The 26811-nt window shown below is 42.6% G+C and overlaps 4 protein-coding genes and 5 non-coding genes across 11 annotated transcripts; 7 read left to right on the forward strand and 2 right to left on the reverse strand.

Moving 5' to 3' along the window:
• The first annotated feature begins 1654 nt into the window (after nt 1-1654).
• LCTL (lactase like) lies at nt 1655-8920 on the forward strand. Its single transcript, XM_065688111.1, has 9 exons — nt 1655-1752; nt 2160-2255; nt 3255-3309; nt 3403-3564; nt 4268-4542; nt 4885-5011; nt 5433-5632; nt 6164-6227; nt 8154-8920. The coding sequence occupies exons 1-9, from the start codon at nt 1663-1665 to the stop codon at nt 8267-8269; spliced, it is 1185 nt and encodes a 394-aa protein (XP_065544183.1). The 5' UTR covers nt 1655-1662; the 3' UTR covers nt 8270-8920.
• On the reverse strand, nt 7195-7267 carry TRNAV-CAC (transfer RNA valine (anticodon CAC)). Its single transcript has one exon. It is a non-coding gene; the product is annotated as a tRNA-Val (tRNA).
• Nucleotides 8921-8961: 41 nt separating the features above from the next.
• ZWILCH (zwilch kinetochore protein) lies at nt 8962-18989 on the reverse strand. Of its 3 annotated transcripts, none has more exons than XM_065688110.1 (18): nt 18894-18989; nt 18618-18669; nt 17332-17427; nt 17124-17230; nt 16522-16718; nt 16233-16312; nt 15774-15929; nt 15466-15537; nt 15057-15150; nt 13978-14033; nt 12987-13089; nt 12146-12225; nt 11750-11906; nt 10950-10978; nt 10431-10567; nt 10056-10151; nt 9849-9967; nt 8962-9353 (listed from the first exon to the last, which is right to left on the reverse strand). In XM_065688110.1, exons 1-18 carry the CDS (start codon nt 18947-18949, stop codon nt 9262-9264), a joined length of 1779 nt encoding a protein of 592 aa, XP_065544182.1. In that variant the 5' UTR covers nt 18950-18989; the 3' UTR covers nt 8962-9261. The 3 variants fall into 3 exon arrangements, with proteins under 3 accessions (XP_065544182.1, XP_065544181.1, XP_065544180.1); XM_065688109.1 differs by having other exon boundaries at nt 9849-9964; nt 17326-17427; XM_065688108.1 differs by having other exon boundaries at nt 17326-17427.
• A 201-nt stretch (nt 18990-19190) lies between these two features.
• Nucleotides 19191-23968, forward strand: RPL4 (ribosomal protein L4). Its single transcript, XM_065688113.1, has 10 exons — nt 19191-19315; nt 20191-20362; nt 20971-21077; nt 21469-21607; nt 22144-22268; nt 22482-22611; nt 22830-22986; nt 23259-23342; nt 23535-23655; nt 23737-23968. The coding sequence occupies exons 1-10, from the start codon at nt 19313-19315 to the stop codon at nt 23896-23898; spliced, it is 1200 nt and encodes a 399-aa protein (XP_065544185.1). The 5' UTR covers nt 19191-19312; the 3' UTR covers nt 23899-23968.
• On the forward strand, nt 20012-20112 carry LOC136019175 (small nucleolar RNA SNORD16). Its single transcript, XR_010614771.1, has one exon. It is a non-coding gene; the product is annotated as a small nucleolar RNA SNORD16 (small nucleolar RNA).
• On the forward strand, nt 20820-20891 carry LOC136019173 (small nucleolar RNA SNORD18). The gene has a single exon (XR_010614769.1). It is a non-coding gene; the product is annotated as a small nucleolar RNA SNORD18 (small nucleolar RNA).
• LOC136019176 (small nucleolar RNA SNORD16) lies at nt 21303-21403 on the forward strand. Its single transcript, XR_010614772.1, has one exon. It is a non-coding gene; the product is annotated as a small nucleolar RNA SNORD16 (small nucleolar RNA).
• On the forward strand, nt 22657-22727 carry LOC136019174 (small nucleolar RNA SNORD18). Its single transcript, XR_010614770.1, has one exon. It is a non-coding gene; the product is annotated as a small nucleolar RNA SNORD18 (small nucleolar RNA).
• Nucleotides 23969-24191: 223 nt separating the features above from the next.
• SNAPC5 (small nuclear RNA activating complex polypeptide 5) lies at nt 24192-25978 on the forward strand. Its single transcript, XM_065688248.1, has 3 exons — nt 24192-24315; nt 24722-24811; nt 24963-25978. Exons 1-3 carry the CDS (start codon nt 24226-24228, stop codon nt 25065-25067), a joined length of 285 nt encoding a protein of 94 aa, XP_065544320.1. The 5' UTR covers nt 24192-24225; the 3' UTR covers nt 25068-25978.
• The last annotated feature ends 833 nt before the right edge of the window (nt 25979-26811 follow it).

Consider the following 26811-nt stretch of genomic DNA (forward strand, 5'->3'; position numbering starts at 1 on the left):
TATGTGAAAGAATTAGACTCCCTTTTCAGTGCATGAGAAAAGGACCCCTTTGGTCTATACCACATTTTCAGTCATTTTTTATGCACTGCTAAAGTTTCACATAGAAAACATTGGCCTCTTCACTAGGCACAGAATCATGTTCAGTTCACACACAGCTCTGATGGTGTATCAATTACTTTCTCATGGGAAAATTTAGTACGAAGACCATTGCAGGGAAATGTTGAGATCCTGACTCACTTCTTTTTACCTTCAGGGTTTTTATGGGGTGTTGGAAGTTCTGCGTACCAAACTGAAGGAGCCTGGGACAAGGATGGGAAAGGACCAAGTATCTGGGATGCTTTCACTCACAAGAAAGGGAAAGTGTTCAGAAATGAAACAGGAGATTCAGCATGTGATGGCTACTACAAAGTTAAGGTATCGTTAAAGAGGAACTGCCCCTTTAGAAACATTCTGGAGCCATGTCATGATATATATTACTGAATTTATTCTTTGTGCTAACTCCAGGACGAGACAGTAAATGAAAGCCTGGATTTGTGGTTTTGTGCCTAAGCTAAAATGTCTGAAGTCAAGATTTACAGATTAATATTTGTTAAAACATTCTCATTGCATATTCTGACAAACATAATTGTGCTGCAGAATACCTCAACTCATTTTTCTGTCCCCTATTTGATGGTGAAAACATGCTTCCACAGTTGTTAACACAAAACATTACAGGATTTCTTTAGAGTCAAGGAAAAAAATAGTTAAAAAGGAAGCACACAAGTAGAAAAAGCCATCCTCTCAAAGCAAATGCGGAAAATAACTGATAGAATCCTCTTTTTTAGGCAACTCTTCTCTAGATTTTCTGCATTCGATACTATTTAAGACAGATGATGAGTAACTGTAGAGTCACTCTGCTTAGACATGAGATATGTTAATTGGGTTTTCTTTTCACAGGATGACATTCAGCTACTAAAGGAGCTGAAAGTGAATCACTATCTCTTCTCTATCTCATGGCCTCGGATTATGCCCACTGGAATTAAAAGTAAGCAAAACATTTCTACCACATCCTTACCAGCATTAGTGGACATTCCATAGTTGTTTAACATTGCCTTTAAGCAGATTTCTGTTTCTTTGTCTGCAGAACAGAATTTAACCATTACCCATCTGTTAAAGCACACCCATCACTGTAATGTAAAATGCCTCAGTTAAAATGTTCAGATTTCTATTCTTCCAGCTATTTGAAAACTAATCCAGGTAATTCCTTGTCTGTGTGTTTAATCAGCAGAGCAAGTGAATGAGAAGGGAATACAGTTCTACAATGATACAATTAATAGTCTTCTGGAAAACAACATTATCCCTATTGTAAGCCTCTACCACTGGGATCTTCCACAGGTTAGACAATGTTTAAGTAAGTGAAATGCTAATGTAAGTGCTTCTGATAGGAAATTTATATGTAGTTACAAAAATGACTAAAGATGGCTGCATGCTTACGTATGCTTAATTATTTTCTATTAATCTGCATTTTATATACACTGAAGATCAAAAAATCTTCTGAGCTACTGAAATATAAATAAGTCTTTTTTAACAGGCAGGTAAAACTTTAAATAGCATTATTGATTCTTGACATTCTTCTTTACAAAGGTTCTCCACGAAAAGTACAGTGGCTGGCAAAATATAAGCATGATAAATTATTTCAATGATTATGCAAATCTGTGTTTTGAGAAGTTTGGTGATCGTGTGAAACACTGGATTACTTTTAGTGACCCCTGGGTAAGTTATCAATGCTTTCCTTCCAATCACTCCCATGACACAATCCTGTTCCCAAGATTCTGTGGAAATGACACTACCGGAAAGTAGGTTAAAAATGGGACAAGGAAAGGGAAAGGGAGCCACTTTGACCCAAAATCTCAGCAGCCAGATTCTGCACAAGGACAGAGTTTTAAGATATGAAATTACGGTCACCAAAATATCGTTTCCAATAAGACACAGTATATTATCAACCAAGCAGTGGGGTTGTACATTGAAGTCGAGGGGAGGTGAAAGAAAAAGGGGACTGGAAAGGATAGAGAAACAGCCCATACAGGAGAGCAGAGGATTTGAGTCCGTAGCACAGCAGCAAAATCTTTAGCTCTGCTGTTCAGAGACTAACTCACTCTAAATACTCTATGTATTTGCAGGCAGTTGCTGTAAAGGGTTACGACACAGGAGAACATGCTCCAGGACTGAAGCTTGGTGGATCCGGCATGTACAAAGCAGCACACCATCTAATTAAGGTAAAATTAAAATCATGCCTTAAATTCTGTGTAAATTCAGAGGTTTTAGCAGATTGGTTTTTTGATTCTGCTCTTTAAATAGAAATACACTTTTGCACTGATGTAATTTCCAACTAGTACATTTGTGGGAACTGTAAGCCATCCTGTTCCCCTTATGTGGATAATTAAAGAATTGCTGATAGTGCACCTGGGTCTTCAGCAAGCCCGGGAGTGTTTGTGTGCATGGGTGCAAGGTCAGGCTGGGAAAGAGCCTGGGGAGTGATTGTTTATAGAATGCAATTTATAGTGACTGAAGACAGTCACTGTGATTGATGTGGTTTTGTTTGGCTTCATAGCTCAGACCCATATCTATATGCTATAGCAAATAAAGAACTGGACTGGAAGTAGTCGTGGAAGCAGTGTGTGTGTGTGTGCACGTTTAGCCTCTTTCTTTACAGACACCATAATTTCCAACCAGTCCATTGAAATTACCACCTGATTTAAAACCACCAGCACTGAGGTGTAGCATGACATACTAGGAGCTTGATGTGATGCTTGCAACAACTTACGTTTTCTTGATAATCTATGTATCTCTTTTACAGTATGTTTCAAACTGGGTAAGTAACAAAAGACCCAGGTTAATCCAGAACCAAGGAGTAAAAATCCTGACCAACAGCTTTGAACTTGAATTCTGAAATGAACTTGACTTTTGCAAACAGCTTGAGTAAGGTTAGCTCTCCTAACTTGCCTGAATAAATTAGGCAAAGACATCCAAAGATGGGACACTGGACATAAGCTACACTGCATTTTTATTACCTTCATAGGGACCCCCTGGGATTTAGGAAAGAAATCATGCACAAATGCTTTTTTGACATTTTATATGAAATGAAAGCTTCCACTGTATACATAAAAAATTACATGATAGTTTAAACACACAGTGCAAAACCTGCTCTTGATCTTTCAATACTGACTATGGCATAAAATGAAAATGTGTATATGATCTATTTTTTTAACTTCCAGGCTCATGCAAAGGTATGGCACTCCTACAATGACACATGGCGTAGCGAGCAGCAAGGTAATAAGGATTCATTCTGTGATTATGCTTCTACTTATATTAGTGGATTAAGGATTATATATAAACTGCAGAATTGTTGCTTTGTGGTTTAAGGTATGGTTGGAATTTCCCTAACGAGTGGCTGGGGTGAGCCTATTGATCCACATAGGCAAACAGACACAGTTGCCGCTGAAAGATACATACAGTTCCATTTGGGATGGTTCGCAAATCCGATTTACAAAGGAGACTATCCAGAAGTTATGAAGAATTACGTAGGTAAGTCCCAGTAACCAACGATAACATGAAGAAATTCTGCACTTACAGCATATTACAGTGACCAACGTGTAGTTTAGTCCAGTATGAGGACACAGGAGAGGCAAGGCTAAGCAACAACCAGCCCTCAGGCTAAACACAGCTCCTCAGCAGTCTAGGGGACACACTAGAACTAAGAAGTTGAGCTGCTCTTGAGACCAACAGTTGCTTATCTCAGTGCTCCAAACTGAAAAGGAAGCAAATACTTCACTTTTCAAGTCACAGTCCATTTTAGTGCCCTGACTGAGATAAGGAGTTGTTAAATATCTTTCCTTAACCTGAAAACAAAGAACCAGCAGTTTTCCATCACTACAGCTTGCATTTCTATAGGGTTCCACTACCTTTGTTACACAAGATGAAGAAAGTAGGCAACATATCCAGCAGCAAAACACTTCTTGTCATGTTTCCTTTCCAAGCATTCTGATGACATTTATCAATGCTCTTCAGAAAAAACCCCTAATCACTTCAATTCACTTTCTTCTTCATGTATGGTACCCAACTTACTTCTCCAAACCAAAAGTGTGAAAGATTATTTCATCTTTAAAAAGCAATCAAAATAAACTGCCCTCTACTAACACCAAGTTCAGGAAAGCAGCATTTATTGTTGGTGAGGTAAAGAAACCAAATCTCTGTGCTTCTCAGGTGTTTCCTATAATTCTTTTAATAGGTAAGAAAACTGCCCAGCAGGGCCTGGGGACCTCAAGACTACCAACCTTCTCAGCACAAGAGAAAACCTACATTAAAGGCACATCGGATTTCCTGGGAATAGGCCATTTTACTACTCGTTATGTTCTACAGAAGAACTTTCCTTTTCTACAAGTGCCCAGTTACCACACTGACTATGATCTGGCTGAACTGGTGGACCCAAAATGGCCAGCTCCAGGACCTAAATGGTTATATTTTGTGCCCTGGGGATTCAGAAGATTACTCAACTTCATTAAGGTGATCATGGAGTAAATCTATAAAAGGAAATGAACAAAATGCCTGCTTACATGCAGGAACTACACTTAACACCCTTTTAGATTGTCAGCTTTTTCACCTGCATGTGTGTAGTCATATTAGGAAGTTTCTTTGCCACCTTGATTTTAGTTCAGAAAACTATAGAATTGAGTAACTTCACAATAAAACCACATCTAACTTACATTCCTACTTGCACATTTACTTACTGTTACCTTTAGGAAGAAAAATCTAGTAAAATGCAAAAAAAGCAAATTTCTAAGTCTTGTGCTCCGTATAGGATGATTTTGTTTATATGAACTAGTCTAAAACCATCTTTGTTTGCAGACACAGTATGGGAACCCTCTCATTTATGTGACAGAGAATGGAGTTTCTGAAAAGATACAGTGTACTCAGCTGTGTGATGAATGGAGGATAGAGTATCTGAAAGAATATATTAATGAACTACTCAAAGGTAACTTTAAAAACATCTTCATAGTGTGCGAGCTTTTTGAGTGTTTTCACCTTCTGATTATTTTTTACATCACAGAGAAATAAATACAGACCTAAGTGGACAAAGTAGACTAATAAATTTCCACAGAAGTGACAACCCAGCCAAATGTAGTGATGCTGATTCATGTAGGTCATTATGTGATTTAATACTGTAATAGAGCATCAGTTTCCACTTTTAGAAAGGAGAAATTGCATCTGCAAGCTCTGGCACCTTTAAGTTAAAGGAAGAATTTTCAAACAATCTAAACTACTTCACATTAAACATTTTCCTGTCCTCCTCCCCATCTCCTTCTGATATAAAACAAACCACCTACAGAACCAGATTTTAAGGATGACAAATATAGGCAACAAGATTAACAGAATCATTTCTGTTCTGTTTACAGCTCTGAATGATGGTGTTAATGTCAAAGGTTACACTGCCTGGTCACTGTTGGATAAGTTTGAATGGAACAAAGGCTTCTCTGAGAGATTTGGATTTTATCACATTGATTTCAAAAACAAGAACAAACCACGATACCCAAAAGCCTCCGCTGACTATTATAAAAAGATTATCAGTGCAAATGGATTCCCAAACCCCAGAGAGGTGATGTCAATTGCTAGTTTTATTCTTTTCTCTTTTTCTTTGATATATGGGCAAATATCACCTTGAATTGTGGGAAACAACTTGCATGAATACACTGCTTGAAACAACACTTTGGTTCTGTAAATTAAGGATGTGTTAAATACACAGACCTCCAGAGACAAAGTGGAAACAGCCTCAAATACTGTTTCTAAAGCATTTCACAAATTCTAATTGGACTTACTGATGGGCTTTGAGATTTGGAATCATGTTACTATCAGATTTCTAGGCAGAAGATTACCCATGTGCTGCCTTATCAGAATATGGAATATATATCATGTGCTTTTAAAAATTTTATTAAACAATTAACCATAAAAATACATTGCAATAAAAATCGCAAAGATAAACATAAACCTTCAGAAAATCATGTGTTGACAGAATAGAATAGGTTCAAGGCAGCTGTAATGGGCAAATGCTCAAGGACAGAGAAGAAGCTGCTGAGAATGAAACAGTCTTACAGTCTCTAATCAAACTGCCACATGTCAACCTTCTCAGGTGGACAACTGGTATGGGGAAGCCATGGACTCCTGCTCCACCACACACCAGAGCCTCACTACAGGTAAGTATGCCTTCTGTTCTGTTTCAGAAAAGCATATCATATGATTTTCTAATTTTAGATTTCTCAGTAGAGTAATAAAACGCTTCTATTATCAGACCCTAAAAGATATTTTCTCCCTGAAAGCACAACAGCTTTCAAATAAAATAAGCCTCTCAAAAAATGTCTGTCTTTACTCTCTCCCACTTAAGTCACCATAGCTAAGTGGATCAACTTTGGATGTTAATGGAATACTTAAATGAAGGAGTTATTATCTAAAACTAAGGCTGGGGATGGCAGTATTCTCCTTAAGATACTAAAAGTGCTAAATGATCTTTCAAAAAAACCAAACCCAGACAAATCAAGACAACCTTGCAGACAGAAAAATCTCTAAATCATAGAATCAACCAGTTTGGAAAAGACCTTTAAGATCAAGTCCAACCACTATCCCAGGACTGCTATGATCACCACTAAACCATGTCACTAAGTGCCTCATCTACATGTTTTTTGAACACTTCCAGATATGGTGATTGGGCAGGCTGTTCCAATACCCGATCCCACTCCTGGACAAAGAAATTCTTCCTAATATCCAGTCTAAACCTTCCCTGGTGCAGCTTGAGGCTATTTCCTCTAGTCCTGTCACTTGCTACTTAAGAGAAAAAACTGACTCCCACTTCATCCTCCTTTCAAGTAGTTGTAGAGAGTGACAGTTCTCCAGACTAACCCCCTCAGGTCCTTCAGGCATTCTTCATTAGACTTGTGCTCCAGACCTTTCAGCAGCTCTGTTGCCCTCACATCCCTACTCCTGCTGCCACACTATTTCTGATATAGGCCCCGGTGCTGTTGGCCTTCTTGGCTGCCTGGTCACACAGTGGCTTACATTAAGTTCCATCAATCAGCACCCCCAGGTCACTTTCCACCTAGCAGCTTCTCCAGCCACTCTTTCCCAAGCCTGAAGCATTGCATGGGCAAAATAAGCACACTGAAGGGCTGTTTCTGCCCGGTTTCGAACCGGGGACCTTTCGCGTGTGAGGCGAACGTGATAACCACTACACTACAGAAACCTGCCACATTTGATTACCACATAAAATGGAACTATAAAAAGTGGGCTCAGGACTTGCCTAAAGCAGTGTCAAGCCACATTTCTGCTCTTTCATACTCCTGGTAACAAAGCTGACAACACGACAACTTCCAGCAGCTGCTGAAGAACACCTAATGCAGCAGACTTTACCTGCAGCTCCCACAGTGCTAATGCATCTCACTCAAGCCCTTCCCAGTGTCATTCAGGACCTTTCACAACTCCTGGACTAGAATTAGTCTAGCACAACGGGTTTCTGAAACTTTTTGGAAAGATGAAATAAGTACTATAAAGTCGCAGAAGGAGGATGATATAAATTCCACATGCTAGAAAAGGTCAAAGCAATCATCCCAAATGTATCCTATTTGGCCTCAGCTGCCGAGTTAAACATTCTGTGTGAATTAACGGCTTACTGAATTCCTTGAGGTTTATTTGTGGAGTAAAATACTAAAAAATAAAACCCATTTAATTTCTCAAAGAACAATCATGAAAAGGCTGAAGTACTTCCTGAGGATCTCTTTGAAAACTTTTTTCCTACCCTTCCCTTGAGGTGGAGAGAACAAAAATCAAAGTAACAGTAGAATACTGCTAATGCACTTAAGCTAACCCATGGTGAACACAGTATTTGCAGCCCTTTGAGTATGCCATGTCTTCAGACATTATCTTAGAAATAAAAAGAGGGAAAACTCTCATGGATTTCCTCAAGCTTTTGCAGACTTAAGGATTTTTTTTGTTTTGTTTTTGTCAAAGTTAACATTTAACAAAGTAATTTTAACAACAAATGTTAAAAAAAATCCTTAATCTGTTAATTCTTAAGAATTAGTATACTCCAGTAGATTAAATGTCTTATGTATTATTCATTCAAATTTTAGATTCCCTGATTGCTCACATGGAAATGGTGACAGAGATTATTCTTCCTACAGTTTTCACACTCTGCATACTCATCAGCGTCGTGCTACTAATATTCTACCTTCGAAATCACAGTTAAAGTTGCATGCTTACACACACGTTCATTTTGCCTAACAAATAAAGTGCAACTGGGCTATTACCTTGGTTAAAGTTTACCACAGATGCCTCTTTTCTACTACTGCAGAATGGAATATTATGAAAGGGATAAGAAATAAAATTTACTGAGGAGAAACCAGAAATTTATAGATTTATAGTTTTTAAAGAATCATGAATATTGGGGTTTCCTTACTCTTTGTTATCAGTAATTTTCTTTTATGCAAAACATTTGTCTCTTATTACTTAATCAGCATATGCTACACTATGTAATTGCTTAAAGTTACATTACCAAAATATCAAACTATCGACATAACACATGCAACTGTGATCCCAACATACTTCAAGGCTTACGCCCAGCCAATTAGACTGAAGAAAATATGCAAAAATATGCAAGAAAACAGTTAAAAATAATTGCTTGTATTGAGGGGAAAAAAATAATTTTGAGAGAGAAGTAAATCCAAGAATACTCCAACGTATAAATACAGGGACAAAGGAAACCTAACTGTCAGAAGTCCACACACTGCCCTGGATGAACAGCTTTCCAGATATACCTGGAGGATGAAATGTCACTTGAGACCAGGAAAACGTGACAGTATTGCTTGTTCCGTTGGCTTAATTCACCCTTTGAACATGATCTGACTGCCTTCTTAAATAAAAATGAGATTTATAAACCTCAAAAGTGCAACACTTTATTGAATATTTGTAAATATATGAACAAAAATATCTACTATATTTTCAAAATAATTATACTGTACAGTTATTATTGCACAACATTTATAACAAACTGGATGCAGATAGAGGAATTATGGCCATGTATGTCAGTCACACTTGAAGCACACTAAAGCAAATAACTCGGGAAGATGTACTGTTCTTCAAATCACAGAGTGTTTCTAAATATACTGTTGGGACACAGATAATACTGAGCTTTCCCCTTTACTGTACCTTTCAAGAGCCTGCCTGCAGAGAAACATGCATTTATTTGAAATGCACCTGACTGCACTTGACCAACGTAATAAAATACATTCTGTCTTCGGTGCTTGCATTAACTGTGGAATCGGATAAGAGACCTGCATAAATGAAAGAATAAAAATGTGATTAGCCGTTGTCCTTGGAAAGAGAAATTGTAGAGATTGGGTCATGCAGCAGCTTCAAGAACTGGTTTCAAAACTTTTACTGAAAGTGCTTACTGAAAGAAGCACTTCCTGACAAAAACTGGCAGGAAAGCTTTACCAAAGCATTACCCTGCAGCAAACCTCGCCCCAAAAGGCAAACTATTTCTGTTCCAGTCTACATGCTTAATTCTTCCCCGTTCTCACGCTTCTGTCATGTTAATTGTAAAAACTTAACACAGCAAAAGGTGAGAGGCAGAAGTTACCACTTTCTGAAACTCTTACAATTCTATAAATACCATTTCACCCTTCCAATAAAAGACAAAACATCATTTTGCTTTTGCTGAAAAGCTTAAGTACAAAAAATCTCAGACCCACTGAACCCAGTATAAAAACCAAAATTGATTCAAGTGTCTACTTTTATTATTTCATTTTGCCACAAACACTCCTTACCTGTATTATTTGATGTCATATGTTCAACCGGAGGATTAGTACTAACTTGCCATGTTGTTTTAACCTCCTTCGGTCCATGCCCACTGCTTATGTCCACCTTCCATACTTCTGGGTGACTGCTGAGAGAATACCAAAACCAGTCCAAATTCAGTCAGGTATTCAGTCACATCTCAGTTTTAATGCTACAAACATTAAAAGTTCTCTTACTCTTGATAGAACTTCTTGACAAGAGCTGAGCTGATAGGCAGTTGAAACACATGCTTCTCATCTAGAGGGTTCTCTCTATAATACTTCATGCAGATTCTACAACAGAAAAAACTAGTTACTTTGGAGAAATGCTTGTGCAACACTGCATAAACCTTGTGTAACATGAACTATACTCTCAGATTTTATTATTTCCTTTCATTTTCAACTTTAGTCACAAAGCAAAATTTAGCAGGAAGATCCAGCTGCTCCTTCTGCAGTCTCATTATCATCAACATTAAGGAGGGCTGCTTTTTAAAGAGAGTGTCTTTACAACTGCTGAAAAGAATATATTTCTTATTGTCATTTCAAGAGCAAAAAGTAAAATCAAATAATTACTGTGTCAAAGGGAAGAGGTTCTCATGTTTGAAATGAAGTAGGACTGTACAGCTGACCATTATTTCCAACATATGGTGAAGCTTTTGAACACGATGAACTTGTTCTCGTAAATCCGCTGATGTGGAAATGAAGTAATCCTGGAACGGCAAAAAAGCTTCTGCTCTTAACTGGACACTCAATGTCTACAAGCACACAACACAGCCTCAGGATACTAAAATCATTTTCCTGCTTCTTCTGAGACAGCAAAATTTTAAGAACTGCCCAGCAGACTCAGAACTATATTCCATGCTATCCAAGTATGAGCAGAAGTTCTCTGTCCTGCCTGACAGCCACCCATATCAGATACTTAGGAAATCATATATGAATAATGAAATAACATTGACATTTCTGCAGTACATTGTTCCATCCTCATGATTTGCAATTCAGTTTCTCAGCTTACACGAATGGTTGCATCCCCCCATCAGCTAAGTGCACTCTACTTTACACTACTTCCAGAGCTTAAAAAGTAAAACATCTTACCAAATAGGTCAATGTTGCAAGTTCCTGGCCTGTGAAATAAGCAGGAAAAAGAAAAAAAAAAAAAAACCAGAATTAAAACTTACTACATAGTGTCAGATGAAATAGAAATACCATTCAGGTAATCAAACAGGGAATTTTACTAAAGAAGAGACACTAGGACTGCAACATTATTTATTGACATGATTATTCATTAAAGACAAGGAAAAAAAACCTGTAAAGTGGCATGGTAGGGGTGTTCTTTTACTTAAAACCAATTCTGCACAGTGAAGAAACCACATATTTCACGACAACCCCTCTTCTTGGGACATACAGGTTTACAAACAGTGAAAATGCAAAAGCAAGTGAAACCAAGAATGAAAACAGGTTGACAAAGCAAAAAAGAAATGAAGCAATAAAGGAAAAGAAAGTGAGTAACAACAATGTTAAAACACAAACTACTCCTACAGATTCAGAAAAGCACCCCTTATCCTGGGTTCAGCAACTGCACCAGCTGCTAGGAAGAAGAAACAACTTACAGTTGAACCCAGTACAACCCCAAACCAAACTATAACACTGAAATACTCAGATTTCAGTTTGAGAAAGCAGCACACAATTATACAAGTTATAGTTACTTTAAAACAAATAAATCTAATTTTGCAGCCATATACAACTGCAAAGTACAATGACTAAAGGAGGCAGGAAACAACCCTTCAGCAGATGGGAGCGGAAGTGAGATCAAGGTTACCCAAGCCATCATTATTTCCTGTATGGAATACCTCTCCTCTTGAATTTCTAGCCATGTTAACAGCTAGCAGGCTTACCTACGAAAAAATTGACATAATCCTTCTTCATCTTATCCAAACCAATCTCCAAGAGCATTTGAATTGGAGTGATTCCAGTGAGGGAAACAGCCTCCATCTTTCCATGGTAAGACTGTTGAATCAATTTGCTCAGGAAACTGTTACTCCCATGATGAATCTGAAAATTAAGAAGATTTTCTTGTGATGTAACTGTGTACAAAACAACAATCATCAGTCAGAAGTACACCACCAGGGACACAGAGGCAACCTGTGACACCTCAAAGTCATTTGAAAACAATGCAACACAAATGAGGGGCAGTTAAGTGACAAGAACTGTATTGTACTTCAAACAACTCAAAATGTTAACACTCATTGTAAAATACAAGTACAAACTTATTGTGAAATACAAATACATACCCAGGGCTGTATCTCACCACGTTCCAGGGATTCCAGTACCAGTGTGAAACACGCTATCAACTCCTGATAGGAACTGATACCTTAAAGAAAAAAAACGGTGCAATATTTTATGAATCCATATCATGACTTTAAAAAGGGTTACTCTAAAGGAACAATGACCAAAAGAGACCACAGAACTGCGTATGACTGCTGAAGAACAGCACACAGCAGAGGCAGATTGTCACAGAACACATTTTAGCTACATTCTCTCTATAGACATTGAAGATCAACACACTTCTATAAACTTAACTGAACAGTTGCTGCACTCCGTGGGAATGAATGCAATTTAAAAGACACAATCCTTTGAACAGAAAGGAGTTATTATAATCTCTGGAACAGCTTAACAAAAGAGTTATTTCTGTTAAGTGATCTCAAAAAATAGTAATAATAGAAACATTTTACTGAAGGACCATGAGTGGTATTACAAGAATGATATTTATATGCAACTTTATCAACTTAAAAGATGTCTTTCAGATCTAGAAAGACAATTTCTAAAGCTTTCTGCTTTAGAGCACATGAGTGTTAGTAACTGCTTTGTACCTTTTACAAGTAAAATGAAATACAATATCTGCTGCTAGATGTTGCTCTACCTTTTTATGTTGCAAGAAAATAAATCAACTCACATATGTAAAATTGACTTTTTGAGGAACAGACAAAACTGTTGATAATTTTCTGAAAAGCTTAGTCCTTAAAACTGAGAGAAATTCATATTCATTTCACTGAGAAAGCAACACAGAATAGTAGACAGAGAACAGAAGAACTAATGGAAACCAGATGAGGCAAAACCCCACAATACACTTACTTTTCATTTTGCACCATAATTGTTCAGCAAAATCCAGGTCTCCTCGCTCACTGAAGATTGATTTTATTGAGCTGTCCACTGCCTCTGTATCACATTTGATTTTCTGAAAAAGTTAATTTGTCTTAGGTAAGACAGGATGTCTGAGGTTCAAAGGTCTTCAGAATTTAACTTTTCTCCAGAGATCGAAATTGGATGCATCACTAACTTTTCTCCTTTTCCAGGGAAACTACCACCTAGAAACTACTCTGCATAGTAGTTTAGAAGCATATTTTTATTTAAAACTGAGACTAATTCCATGCAGAATTATCACATTGGATAATTGCTACCTTTGGACCAGGAAGTGAAGCCTACCATCAGAAAGGCTTTTGATCACAGCCAGGTAAAGCTCAACCAAACTGTCTAATAAAAACCTCTCAAGATGATCCTTTTCTCCTTACAATGACACGATGTATAGAGCATTGGTAAATAGCAAGAATAGAGCCTAGCAAGCACTAGCTCAGAACAACCTATGCTACACTGAACTTACATGATTAAATAACTGTATGTACAACCAGCAGTGCCCTTGGAGACCAAAATGAATACATAAATAGGTTCTCAGAACAAAAAACTCTTTTTGTCATCCCCATCCCAATTATTTCTGGTTTAGCCGATACAAAACGCATTTGATTTTTAGCTTATCAGTGATATGCAAGTTCCCTCTCAATAGGGAAAAGACCCAAATCTTTTCTCTTAGACTGAAAAGGAAAAGAAATCCAAATCTCAATTTCTCCATTGCTTTAGAATATCATAAAGCTCTAGATAAAAAGGACACATACCCCACTGATACCATTAAATTGGCCCAAAAGCATCACATTAGTCAAGAAAAGCAAATTAATGATAGAACATAAATACTGTATGTTATAGAAGATATTATGCAAGTCAAAATTTACAATAACTACAGTTTTATAAGGGTAACAAGCTGACAAAGTAATCGGTAGGAAATCAGATATACCTCCATTCCATCTCTGTTTCCAGACACACAATATCCATCCAGCTTCCTCTTTAAATCTAGTAGAGGAGAAAGATAAATTTCACCCACTATGGAATAAAAAAGTATCAAACCAATCATCTAAATCCCCAGAGACATCATCACAAACAAATACCCTGACCAGATGGCTAACAGATCAAATGTATCCATTTAGAAACTGGTTTTACTGGGCAAGGACATAGTCTGAAGATAGAATTTCTTTTACAAGCTCTGCATTTTCCCCATATACCTTTACTACATGCTATTATCTGAGTATTACCTTGTGAAGTGCCAGTGTGGAAGCAGTAAGGAGCAGCAGGTGGTCTGTTAAGTGTCTGGCTTTCTTCTACATGATTTCTCAGATTTTTTTGTCTGGTTTATCTTTTGTCTGGTTTATGTTTTGTCTGGTTTATGTTTTAGAATCACAGAAACACAGACTGGTTTGGGTTGGAAGGGACCTTAAAGATCATTTAGTTCCAACCCCCTGCCATGGGCAGGGACACCTACCACTAGACCCAGTTGTTCAAAGACCTGTCCAACCTGGCTTGAACACGGCCAGGGATGGGGCAGCCACAGCTTCTCTGGTCAACCCATTCCAGAAAAAAAAAAAAAAAAGCCTTACTGGAGATTTAAACAATATAAAATGTGAATCAAACCAGTCATATAAATTTGGGTTAAACTGAGAAAATAGAAATTCGAATCATAGAATAGTTAGGGTTGGAAAGGACCTCAAGATCATCTAGTTCCAGCTTAATCTACATCTTGGCCAAGCTTAATCTACGTACCAAAAATTTACAGTTGCATTTGAAAAGCTTCTGCATCCCTGCATCTGATTCCCTTGTTAGATTTGTTTTCTAGTATCTTAAACTTCTGACAAGACACGCAGAGTTCACCACAGTTTTCAGAAGGAATCAGTCATTTTGGATGCTTTAAGACATCAAAATAGTTTTCTACCACCAAACGGACATCTGGCAGATTTTGAAGCCCCTGTGGAATTTCCTTTTATTTCTGTGAAATGTACCATCCCTCTCTCCCCATCTCCCCATGTAACAAGAAGCAATTACCAGCCAGAAATTCCTGGACTACTTCAACAGCAGATTCAGGCTCTGATGGCTCAGGCCACTTGATCACACCTGTCTTCAAACCTTCAGCCAAAGCCTAAAGGCAGCATGAACATCGAAACAACACAAATCAGTTCTTGTGTGAGGTTCTGCACATCATACTTCAAAAAGTAGTTAACATCCCCAAGAATCATGCATCTCTCTCTGTATATCCAACCATGAACTCAGAAACTTCTTGAATTTCATGGTTCATGAGTCCTCTTTGTACTCAAGGTTCCCAAAACTGAACTCGAAGTTTATTCGAAAATAAAAGTTAACTTTGAAACATCTGGTGAAGTTTTAAATAAATTATTAACACAGAAAATCACCATTCCATGTAAATCTAAACCTCCAACTTCTTGCTTACACTTACAAGGAGAAACTGCAGTTCTCTGTATAACTGATAGACAGGACTTCTGGGGTCCCCGGGCTCCAGGGCAATATTCTGAAAGTTCCAGGAAGTTTATGTCAGTGTCAAGCTTTAGAAATCAACTGTCCTAAAAAAGTCATTAGTGAAACGCATTTCAGCATAATTGGTAATTTAGACTTTAAACACTTGTGTTGCTTAGATAGTCACACAAATGTCAAGAGTTAAGCTTTATTTTCTATCCTTTACATGGCTTATGTCAGGAGTAGTGTAAAAGCTTGGGTTTGTTTGCTTCTTCTTCCTTCTTGACTTACCAGTGTGGCAGCTGAAATTAGTGGGGGTGTCTCCAGAACCTTATCAACAGTATTCCATGTAATATCAACACAGATATTGCTTTCAGATTCTACAGTTGTGTCCTCCAGTGCAGCAGCTCTGATAAGCTCATACTGAGCAAATCCTTTTGTTGTCACCTAGGATGAACAGGTTTAAAAAATAAAAAAAAAACCCAAAAAACCACCCCACAATGCTGGTTGGTTTGTATGCATGCAAAATCACTTTAGAAGCATTTCACACACACAGACAGGGCTAATATCAGAAAAATTCATTACAACAGAGGGAGCTCAAATGTTACTTCAGGAGAGACTTATGCTATGGACTCATACTAAGGCAAGTTTCTAAATAGAATCTATAAAGCTTCACAAATCCAGCACCATAAATTCAAAACCAGAGTTTCAAAACTTAGACTGGAAACTCGACAGACAGTAAAAACTTACAACAGATGAATGATGCATTATTTTATGTTGCATTTTGAGCTCTTCCAGGTTCGCAAAACAGATTTTATCAGCTGTAGGACCTAGGAAAGGAAATAAAAAAAATAAAAAACACCAAACGTTTGGCACAATTCAAATTTGGAACTTATTTTTCCTTACCCCGCCCACCCTCCCTTTTAAAGCAAGGCAATACCAAGCCAACACCTCACAACAGACAACTTTGGCATTGCTACAGTGATATTCCCACATTTTTAAGCCTTCCGTATTTCATTATGTGTCATTATAACCTTACCATCACATGTAACCATATACAGATTGATCCCCATGATTTTGTTTCCAGCTTTGAGAGGCTCAGCTCCAAGCCAACAGGTATGTTCAGGATCAGAACCATCACACCTTATCCAGAGGGGAGGAAGCACAACCACTTCACCTAGCTTCAAGTGGGTCATGTTTGGATTTTGAACCATAGTAAATAAGGAAATCAACTGTCTGAAAATACAAATGGGGAAAAAAATAAAATGCCAGCAAATACAGCTAAATCCAACCCTATGTAAAACCAAATTCATGTCTATCATGCTTTGTTAGCAGACATTAAATCATTCCGCAAAAAGAACGCAGTCTCATAATCCTCTTGTTACAGCTTTCTTTGCTCTCTTACCCCCAGCCAGTCCCACTAACCACCGCACAGGACAGCTCGCATGTGCTTTTCCAATACCTGGACTTCAGCTACTTTGTGGGAATACTATTATGCAGAGAGGCCACTTTACGAGATGAAAAATGGTCATATCTCCTCACTCAACTAATGTATAATTTAACCTGGGGGGATTCAAAACAATACAGGTTCTGAATATAGGGAAAAGAGACAAAGAAAATATGAAATCAGGTGACACTTACTTTGCTCTTCTGAGAGAAAGAGGCACTGGTCCACAAATCTCCTTTGGTAAAAGCTCAGAGGCATCCGCTTTTGGTTCTTCCATGGAGTCACTGTCTTCATTGGGTCTCTTTAAGAGAAATAATTAGATATGTAAAAAAATGGAAGGTGTGTGAAAATACTTGATGGGAATTCAAAAGCGTGGATTAATCAACTAGCACATACACTTACTGCTTTCTGCAAAACATAAATCATACTGTTTCCATTCCAAAATCTTTCAATGGGACTTTGGCAATTATCACCAACCAAACAGATCTCTACATCACTCTGAAAAAGAAAACAGTTAAAACTTTTTAATACACTACATGTAAATGCTGTATTCCAGCACGTTTTTTATACCAGAAATGGCAAAATTAACTTATTCGACAAGCTGTTTCCCAGCCCTATTACAAGTACTCACTTATCTAAGGGGGTCTGACTTCACGAAAACACAGTTACTGCCTGCTGTAGGTGGAATTAAACCAGCTGTGGAAATGCAACAACTTTTTGCTCACCAATGTGGAAAATTTAATCTCCAACAGGTTGATTCTATGAGAAGCTTAAGTTTGATTTGATGAACAAAACATCAATACCTTGAGATATGAGGGATCCTTGTTGTCGCAACTGTAGTCACCAGACATCTTGAGATAGAGAACACTCATTTAAAGTGACATTAAACACCAATCACTTCTCTTAATGTCTCCTGAGAACTCTAAACAATGTCTGGAGACATTAAATAACTCGAGCCTGTACTCAAAAATGAGGGAATACCAATCTGTCTTTGGGCTTTCCCATGCACAGAGAAGTACTGTTCTATTCTTTGCAACTAATTTGGTTTTCATGTTACTGTATACTTCAACAGCACCTGACTTTATTTTCAAACTATTACCAAACTCATATAAATTCCAAGATTAATACAACTAAATAGCACTGACGCTCTCCAGCTGTTCCTATGCTCCAAAAGCTATTAGAAGCAATTGCCATTTTCATACAGATAGCCCATTCCCCCTAAAAGTACTTAAATAAAAAGCTTGCAGCATCAGAAGCTGCAAGTTTGAGGCATGAAAACACTACCTGAGGGCAGCCACTGCTGCAGCAGCTGTTTCCTCCCCACACAGCTCCACTGTGCACCTTCTACACTCCACTGGGCCGCCACTCAGTAACTCTCTCACTTGACCCATACAGCCATTTTTAACAACTTAACTCCTATCAAGTACCAAGCAGCAGGTGGAACGCAGGAATGAGAAGGGCAGAGAGGGCTGGCGGTGACCAGGGAGGGCGGCACCGAGGCCCTCGTCTCTCCACCCTAAGACAGACGGATTTAGCCCTAAGATAGAAATAGATTTAAGAGATGTCGCTGAGGTAAATTTTCGTTTCTACGCGATATTCTCACACGTACCTCAGCTGCTGATCAATGGCTGAGCATTTTAAACAGATACACTCAGGTTACATGACTGTATTTTCCTATATATGTTTACCTCAAAGAGACATGGATATTCAGGGATACTTTCCCTTCCTTCTTCATATATTCTGAAAGAAAACGTTAAAAGTACGTTACCACTTAATGCACACACATCTTTTTCCCTCAGTGCTCTTTATTAAATAAACTTAACTGCATAAAACCAACACGATCCTACCAAGGGAACCCCTGCAGCCTCTCACACAAGACCCACTCGATACCCCCACCTCAGCCACCCCCTCCCTTAACCAGAGGCCCCTGCATACAGCGACCGCTACTTTGAGCGGAGCCTCACCGGAGAAGGCTGCGGTACAACCCGACCGCATCCCGCCACCGCTGCTCGGCGACCATGACTGCCGCCCGCCACAACCGAACTGCGCGCCTCACCCGCCCACCCCGGCACTACATTTCTTTGAGGCAGCGTGACACGCCACGCTGGATCCTTCCGCCAGAAAAGAGTCCCTCTGTTTGAGAGGAGACTGAGAGCGATAGAGGCTTCCGCAGGGATCGGGCTCGGCATCGCATGTCGCGACATAGCTGAAGGGGCTCACGCAGAGGTTAGGGTAGGGGACGGACTGACGGAACGCGGATGGCAGTGGGGGTAGGCTGCGGAAGAACATTGCTCATCCTGACGGGAGAGTCAAGTGCACTTCCTTTTCCGGTTGGGGCCTCGGCGGAGACGGGCGGGAGCACGACACGCTCCGCGCCGCCGCCATGGTGAGGCGCAGGCCGCGGGCGCCGGGCGCGGTCGGGGCTGTCACTGAGGCGGGCGGTGGGGTCAGGCTGGTGGGAGCCAGGCCCGGCGAGCGGAACTGGGCTGGGCCGGGCCGGGCCGGGCCGCGCCGCGGCAGCCCTGGGGCTGGAGGCGTGGGCCGGCTTGCCGGCCGCCATTTTGGAGCCGTCAGGCCTCGGCTTGCCGCGTGGAGCCCGTGTGGGGAGCCCCGGCCGGGTGAAGGGGGCTCGGGGCGGGCGGCAGAGGGGATCGGGGCCGAGGGCTTGGCTTGGGCCGCTGAGAGACACCCTCTCACGGTCCGTGTGGGAGATGGGGCCTGTATCGCCGCCTAGCAGGGCTTTTCTGGTTTCCTCACTTACCCCCCTAAAGGAGAACGAAGCCACACGGAAGCTTTGGCATCCACATGGAGTCAGAAGAATGTTTTTTATAGATAGCTTTTGTTTCTACCTTTTTTGTTATTCCAAAACAGAACGGTTTGGGTTGGAAGAGACCTTAAAGATCATCTAGTTCTAACCCCTTGCAACAGGCAGGGATTACCGAAGGTTACTGAATTGTTACCCAAAGATTCAGTTCTGGATTAGTGTCACCCAAATGACTTGGAGATCTGTTGAACTTAAAACCTCAGGTATAGTTTTGGGCCGTGGATTGTGCTGAGGAGCACTATGTTACGTGAGAATTATTGCTATGATGATGTAATTTGCGTCTTATCCAGTGCTCAGCGACAGTTGCCTGCTGTCAGTGTGCTGGCACTGCTGAGCTGAAGACCCCTTCATTCTGAGCAATAGCGGATGGATGGGAATAGCGAATGCAAGAAACTTACTTTACTTGTGCTTAATTGTTTATCCTTTTCCTTTCCCAGGCTTGCGCTCGCCCGCTGATTTCTGTGTACTCTGAGAAGGGGGAAGCATTGGGCAAGAATGTCACCCTGCCCGCTGTGTTCAAGGCTCCCATCCGCCCCGACGTTGTGAACTTCGTTCACACCAACCTGCGCAAGAACAACCGGCAGCCCTATGCTGTCAGTGAGCTTGCAGGTATGGATGGATGGAAACACTGGCGGTAGGCCTTGCCTGTGGTGTAGGTGGGCTAAAACTGAAACAGATCTAGAATGGGAATGAGAAGTGCTGTCAGTGGGATTCTGTATAGGAGGTGTGATGAAAACCCATGCTTAATAATCCCTGCTCTGTGTTGAGACTTGCCTGAGGCATTTGCCAAGAAGAAACCTGTGCAGATGGCATTTGTTAGGGTTGCTTCAGCAGCTTGTAGGTGCAGACACCCTCTGCTTTCCAAGAAATCTGTACTAGGAACATGCGCTTGTTGATGAAAGTATTTCACATAAATATTTTAGCCTGCTAGGAACAGCAGTGCCCATTCAGACCTCCAAACTGAGGGCCAGGCTTAGAGATTAGCGCGTTAATGTACTTGATGGTAATAAGCAGATCTTTAATATGGTAAGAATTAATTACCCTGCTCTGATCGGGATTTGTTTTGCTGAAATGATGAGATTCCACTTCATTGGTCCGTGTTTCTGAAACACATGATAACAGTGGAAGTTCTGATGGCTGCTCCTGGATTCAGCTTATCTGTGTTTGGGAAAACTCCTGTGTTGTCGCTGTTCTGAATGAAAATCTTTCTATTCCAGGTCATCAGACCAGTGCCGAATCTTGGGGCACTGGGAGAGCTGTTGCTCGTATTCCTCGAGTACGAGGGGGTGGAACTCACCGCTCTGGCCAGGGTGCCTTTGGAAATGTATCCTTTCATAGCTGCGTCCATGAAGCAGAACAATTAAGTATCTAAATAAAACAGAACCTTCTGCTTGAGGCAATGGTAATCTACAGTGGATGACCAGGTTTAGGAAATTTGTGATGTGATTAGAGCCTTCTGTATGCAAATCCAGACTGGCTTCAATGAGTGGCAGCCCCCATTGATCCCCACTGCAGAAGGGGATGTTGTGCATCGCATGATGCCTTATCCTGCCGTGATGTCGTAATTTGCGTCCTACTCTGTGCTGGGTGACAGTTGCCTGCTGTCAGGTGTCCTGGTGCAGGTGGGTGACGAACACTTAATGCTGAGCAAGGATTCAAGTGCCACACTAGAGAGAGAGGCTTCAACAAGGTGGTTCTTAACAGTCCATGCCTAGATGTGTCGTGGAGGCCGCATGTTTGCCCCCACCAAGACTTGGCGGCGCTGGCACCGGAGAGTGAACACAACTCAAAAGCGTTATGCCATCTGCTCTGCCCTGGCAGCATCTGCTCTTCCAGCTCTCGTCATGTCCAAAGGTGGGAATACTGTCTCTGGAAACGCTTTACCTTGCCTGAGCAGCATCAGTTACTATGTGATTACGCAAAATGTTTCTCCTGGGTAACTAAAGTCGCTTCTGAAGAGTTGAGAGACTGCCCGCTCTTCTGTGCGGAGTGGTTTGGTTATATACAATGTGGGAAGGCACTTTGCAGTTGTGCAGTGTTGGATGTTAGTTAGTGGATGGGAAGGTGCTTGTCTTTGTGTTGCTGACACAAATCTTGAGTTTATAAAAACTGAACTGGGACTCACAAGGCGGTTCAGCTTGGTTACTGCTCATGGAAGCCGAAGATTTGCTTAGTAGTTACTCTTGTATAGCAAGTTCTGCCCAAGGCAGGCATGTGAGACTCCACTGAGACTTCACTGCTGTAGTTACTGTGCCGGAATATCAGATCATGAATTTAATTACCACTTCTGATCATTTTGTACCATTTCTGCGCACACAAGTCAATAACATTGAGAAATGCTTGTGGCCAGGGTCAGTGGGTAACTCCCTGTCTTGTAAAACCCCCACTAGGCCACCGGATTGAGGAGATTCCAGAACTTCCTCTGGTTGTTGAAGATAAAGTTGAGAGTTACAAGAAAACCAAGGAAGCTGTTCTTCTTCTTAAGAAGCTTAAAGCTTGGAATGACATCAAAAAGGTGAGTTTATAAGGTGCTGTTCTGGAGGGAGAGCCAGGGGATTAAACCCTGCAATAGGAATCCAGTCTCATCTCTGAAGAATGATGAACTCCTCACTGGTCTGTGTTGCAGATCCACAGTGATGATTGTGAAGTTCTGACTGAAGCCGTTTGATTGGGCCTGACTGGTGGGGTTGAGACTCCATGGAATATTCACCGTGTTGCTTTTCCATAGGTTTATGCCTCTCAGCGGATGCGGGCCGGGAAGGGTAAGATGAGGAACCGCCGTCGCATCCAGCGCAGGGGACCCTGCATCATCTACAACGAGGACAATGGGATCATCAGAGCTTTCCGGAATATCCCAGGTAACTTTTAACTTCGGATGTGCCGACTCTTTGTTGGGAGACTGCCTGGAATGATGAGATTCCACTTTACTGGTCCGTGTTTCTGAAACACATGATTTTGTGGAAGTTCTGACTTGCTGAAGAAGCCTCTGTGGACTTCATGTCTGTTAAGAGTGTGGTCCTCCATTCCTTGATTTTAATCACAAGCTGACGGGATCGGTTTGCCTGTTTTCCTGTAGGAATTACTCTCCTCAACGTGAACAAGCTGAACCTGCTCAGACTCGCTCCTGGGGGCCACGTTGGGCGTTTCTGCATTTGGACAGAAAGTGCCTTCCGCAAGCTGGATGATCTGTATGGCACCTGGCGCAAAGCTGCCACGCTCAAGAGTGACTACAAGTGAGTGTGGACAGGGCCGGGTGGGAGAGTTCCACATCCAGATTAGTCCTTAGGCAGAAGCTCTTCCCTGTGAGGGTGCTGAGGCGCTGGCACAGGGTGCCCAGAGAAGCTGTGGCTGCCCCATCCCTGGCAGTGCTCAAGGCCAGGTTGGACACGGGCTTGGAGCAAGCTGCTCCAGTGGCAGGGGTTGGGGCTGGGTGAGCTTTAAGGTCCCTTCCAACACAAACCAGTCCGGGATTCTGTGACTGACAGGATGAATGTTTGTTTCACAGCCTGCCAATGCACAAGATGACCAACACGGATATTGGAAGAATCATGAGAAGCCAGGAAATCCAGAAGGCCCTGCGTGCTCCAAAGTAAGGGATTTATCTATGAGTGGGGAATTTCCCCAGTTGCCTGAATCCCTCGGGACAGAGGGTGGGGCTGGGCATATGTTCCATTTTGGGTACAAAGACGAGGAATTACAGTTCCTCAAACCTCAGTGGAAACTGAGTGCAGTGTGGATTGTGGCCTGAGCTGGCGCTACACCATGGGGCTGTTCTCCGCAGGAAGAAGATTCGCCGCAGGGTCCTGAAGAAGAACCCGTTGAAGAATCTGAGAATCATGATCAAGTTGAACCCGTACGCCAAGACAATGCGGCGCAACACCATCCTGCGCCACGCACAGAACGTGAGTGCGCCGGGGCCGGGCGCGGGGGGGTCGGGACCTCGGGGGTGTCCTCATCGTCTCGTTTTGTCTTTCTTTTTGCAGCATAAACTTAAGGAGGAGAAGAAAGCCAAGGCCAAGCTGGCAGCCAAGGTCCCGGCACAGCCCCCAGCCAAGACCCCTGCAGCCAAGACCCCCGCAGCAAAGACGGCCGCAGGCAAGGCCCCTGCAGCCAAGGCCCCTGCGAAGGCCAAGGCTGAAGCGTGAGGCTGGCGGCTTCCCGCGGGAGCGGGCCCGGCTGTGTCCGGGATCAGAGAATAAACCCTCTCGGAGCAGAGCGCTGGTGTCGAGTTTGTGGCGTGTTCGCAGGGGAGGGGATGCGGGGGGGGGCGGTCTTTCCCTCACCGTTTCCCGTTTTAACCGTGGGGCTGTGCCCGGATCCGGCCGCACGGTGGCAGGCGATGGCCGGAACCGTGCAAAGGGGCGGTGGAGTATGTGTCTGCGCCTCCTCCACCGCGCTAGGGGGCGCTGCGGCGTGGAGAGGTGACGCGGGCGGGGCGGGCTGGGCCGGGCCGGGCCGGCGCGCGGCGGAAGATGCTGAGCCGGCTGCAGGAGCTGCGCAAGGAGGAGGAGACGCTGCTGCGCGTGAAGGCGGCGCTGCGCGAGCAGCTCACGCGGCTGCGGGTGCGCGGGCGGGGGGCAGCGGCACCGGGAGCGCGGGGGACGGGGCGGGACGGGGAGCGCCCCGCGGCCCCCACCCTGAGAGGGGCCGGGCCCGGCCCGCGGCGCGGCCGGGGGCTGCAGTTAGAGACAGCGCGAGCGCGGGCAGGGGCGGCACAGAAGGCGGGAGCTCTGCCCTGTGAGGGTGCTGAGGCGCTGGCACAGGGTGCCCAGAGAAGCTGTGGCTGCCCCATCCCTGGCAGTGCTCAAGGCCAGGTTGGACACAGGGGCTTGGAGCAAGCTGCTCCAGTGGAAGGGGGCCCTGCCCGGGGCAGGGGTTGGGGCTGGAGTGGCTTTAAGGTCTCTTCCCACACAAACACTCTGTGGTGGTATTAACTGCTGCAGCGGTGTCTGTGTTCCCGTGCTGCAGGTGGAGGAGCTGGCCCTGCAGTCCATGATCCGGTCCAGAGAGGAGAATGGGACCGTCCCTTCCTCCACAGCAGCAGAGGAGGTTCAGAAGGTGAGGGAGGGGGAGTTCCAGGGGTGGCACCGAGGTGACGGCAGTGCCTGTGTGAGCAGCTCGGGGCGGCTGCGGTTCAGGTTCTTCTTGTTGACCTCGTTCACATTGCTTAGTAATTATAGAACTGATTGTGACACTCTTACCGTGACAGACTCTTGGGCTGATGGACAACGAGGCTGCCATCAACCAAACCGAGTTACACTTAAGTCTTCAAGATCGTGGAGAGGAGGAAGAGGAGGAGGAATCTGATTCTTGAGAGAGGAAAACCTGAGATGGTTTTAATACAGACTCAGGAGTTTCTGCCTCATTCAAACTCACCGTTTTGTCCTGTGCATGGATATGAAGTACAGGACACGCAGGACACGAGGTCTGGTGCAGTTACACTTGAATATGTGAGTGTCGTGTCATAGACGTTAAAAGAATGAACATTTGCTGTACAAACATGTAGCATAACCCCTTCCATATTTAAAACCTTATGTAGCTTACTGCATCTCTGGCTGGGGCTTGAAACCATTGAGTCAGACTAATTTAACATGTATTGCGATCAGCAGTAGTTTGTTCTTATTTCCTGATGCTGAGAAATGAAACCAGGCCACAGAGGCTGGTGCTGACCCAGTGATTGTGTTGTGACCTCAACTGGGAGGTGGGAAAAGCCACGTCCAGGCCTAGCTCTGGGCTCTTGGCTTCCATGCTCTCACCCTCAGCCCCGTTCTGAGCACAAGGTTTATTCCTTCCTCTTTCTGTACCTCCTGGTGCTCTACCGTATTGACAGCTTGGACCAACACAGTGAAGTGTTTCCTGCTTTGTGCTCTCTCAGACTAGCAGCCAAGAGCCTTGTATTCATGCACAAATTGTACGTGCTACTTGTAATACGGAACTAGTGCTTTTCGAGCACTGTTACTTACTTTTTCCCTTAGCAATTCGTAAATAATGCAGTTCCACTTTCTGCTTTCAAGTGATCTTCAAGGAGGAGTTTAAGAACTTAGTTATAAAATGGAAAGTGAGTACCCTCTCATTTCTTTAATGGCACAAAAAGCACTGTAACTGCTGCTCTTGGACAGACAGGATGCTTTTCCTCCTCATTTTATCCATTCTCATTTAAAACACAGAAATCCAAACTCCGTTAAACTGTTTAAAAACAAACAATAAAAGTAATATCCTAACTGAGCCACTCTGTCAGCTGTCATTGTCACTTACCCCCTGGTTGTGACGGCACAACAGTAGGGGCTGTTGCTGGCTCTGGTATCAGAGAAAACAGAATCAACACCCTTGTAAAGTTTGCTTGTAAGAGCAGGAAAGGATTTGGGAATTGGTCAAGTATCCCAGGTGTGGTCAGAACCCGGGATGAACTCCAGTGAGCTGTTGCCACTGGCTGAGGAGAAAAGGGGTACCTGGTTCTTGGTTTGTAGCTTCCTGGGGTGTCCTACTACATGGACCAGGGCAGCAGTGCTCCTGCTACTGTTGGCTGGGGAGCAAAGTCTCAGTCTCAAGCTGGCTGTTCACATACTGCACATTTCTAGTACCAGGCAGTAAAGAGTACTACTGTAACATCCCTGCGTGTTGTGTGTGTAATTCACATGTAAAGCTCCGGACATATTTAATTGAACACAGCCCGGCCTTGGCACTACTCAAAAGTCACATTCAAGGGAGGAGCAGCTGAAATAAGCCTCGGATGTGCCAGTGAGTCATTTCCGACTATCAGTGGCTAAAGGGCTATTCTATCTCTCTCTGATACCCAATACTGTTGGCCAAGTGGAAGTTTACATCCAGACAGATGGGGATTCCTTTTGGGAAAGAACTTCAGACATTTCCTTTTCTGAAACATCAAGGAGCTGAACTCCGGCTAGTGCTGCTCACTGCAGCTGTTACATCTCTGTGCAGACGACACGCTCCTGGTTCTGTTGTACAGGAACAGCAGCAGGGGGTGGAAGCTGGGCTTGTGAAGGAAAATAACCTGCAGAAATGAGCACTATACAGTGTAGTACCTGAAGCAATGAGTG

The sequence above is a fragment of the Lathamus discolor genome, chromosome 8, assembly GCF_037157495.1.
Source record: "Lathamus discolor isolate bLatDis1 chromosome 8, bLatDis1.hap1, whole genome shotgun sequence".
Classification (NCBI taxonomy): Eukaryota; Metazoa; Chordata; class Aves; order Psittaciformes; family Psittacidae; genus Lathamus; species Lathamus discolor.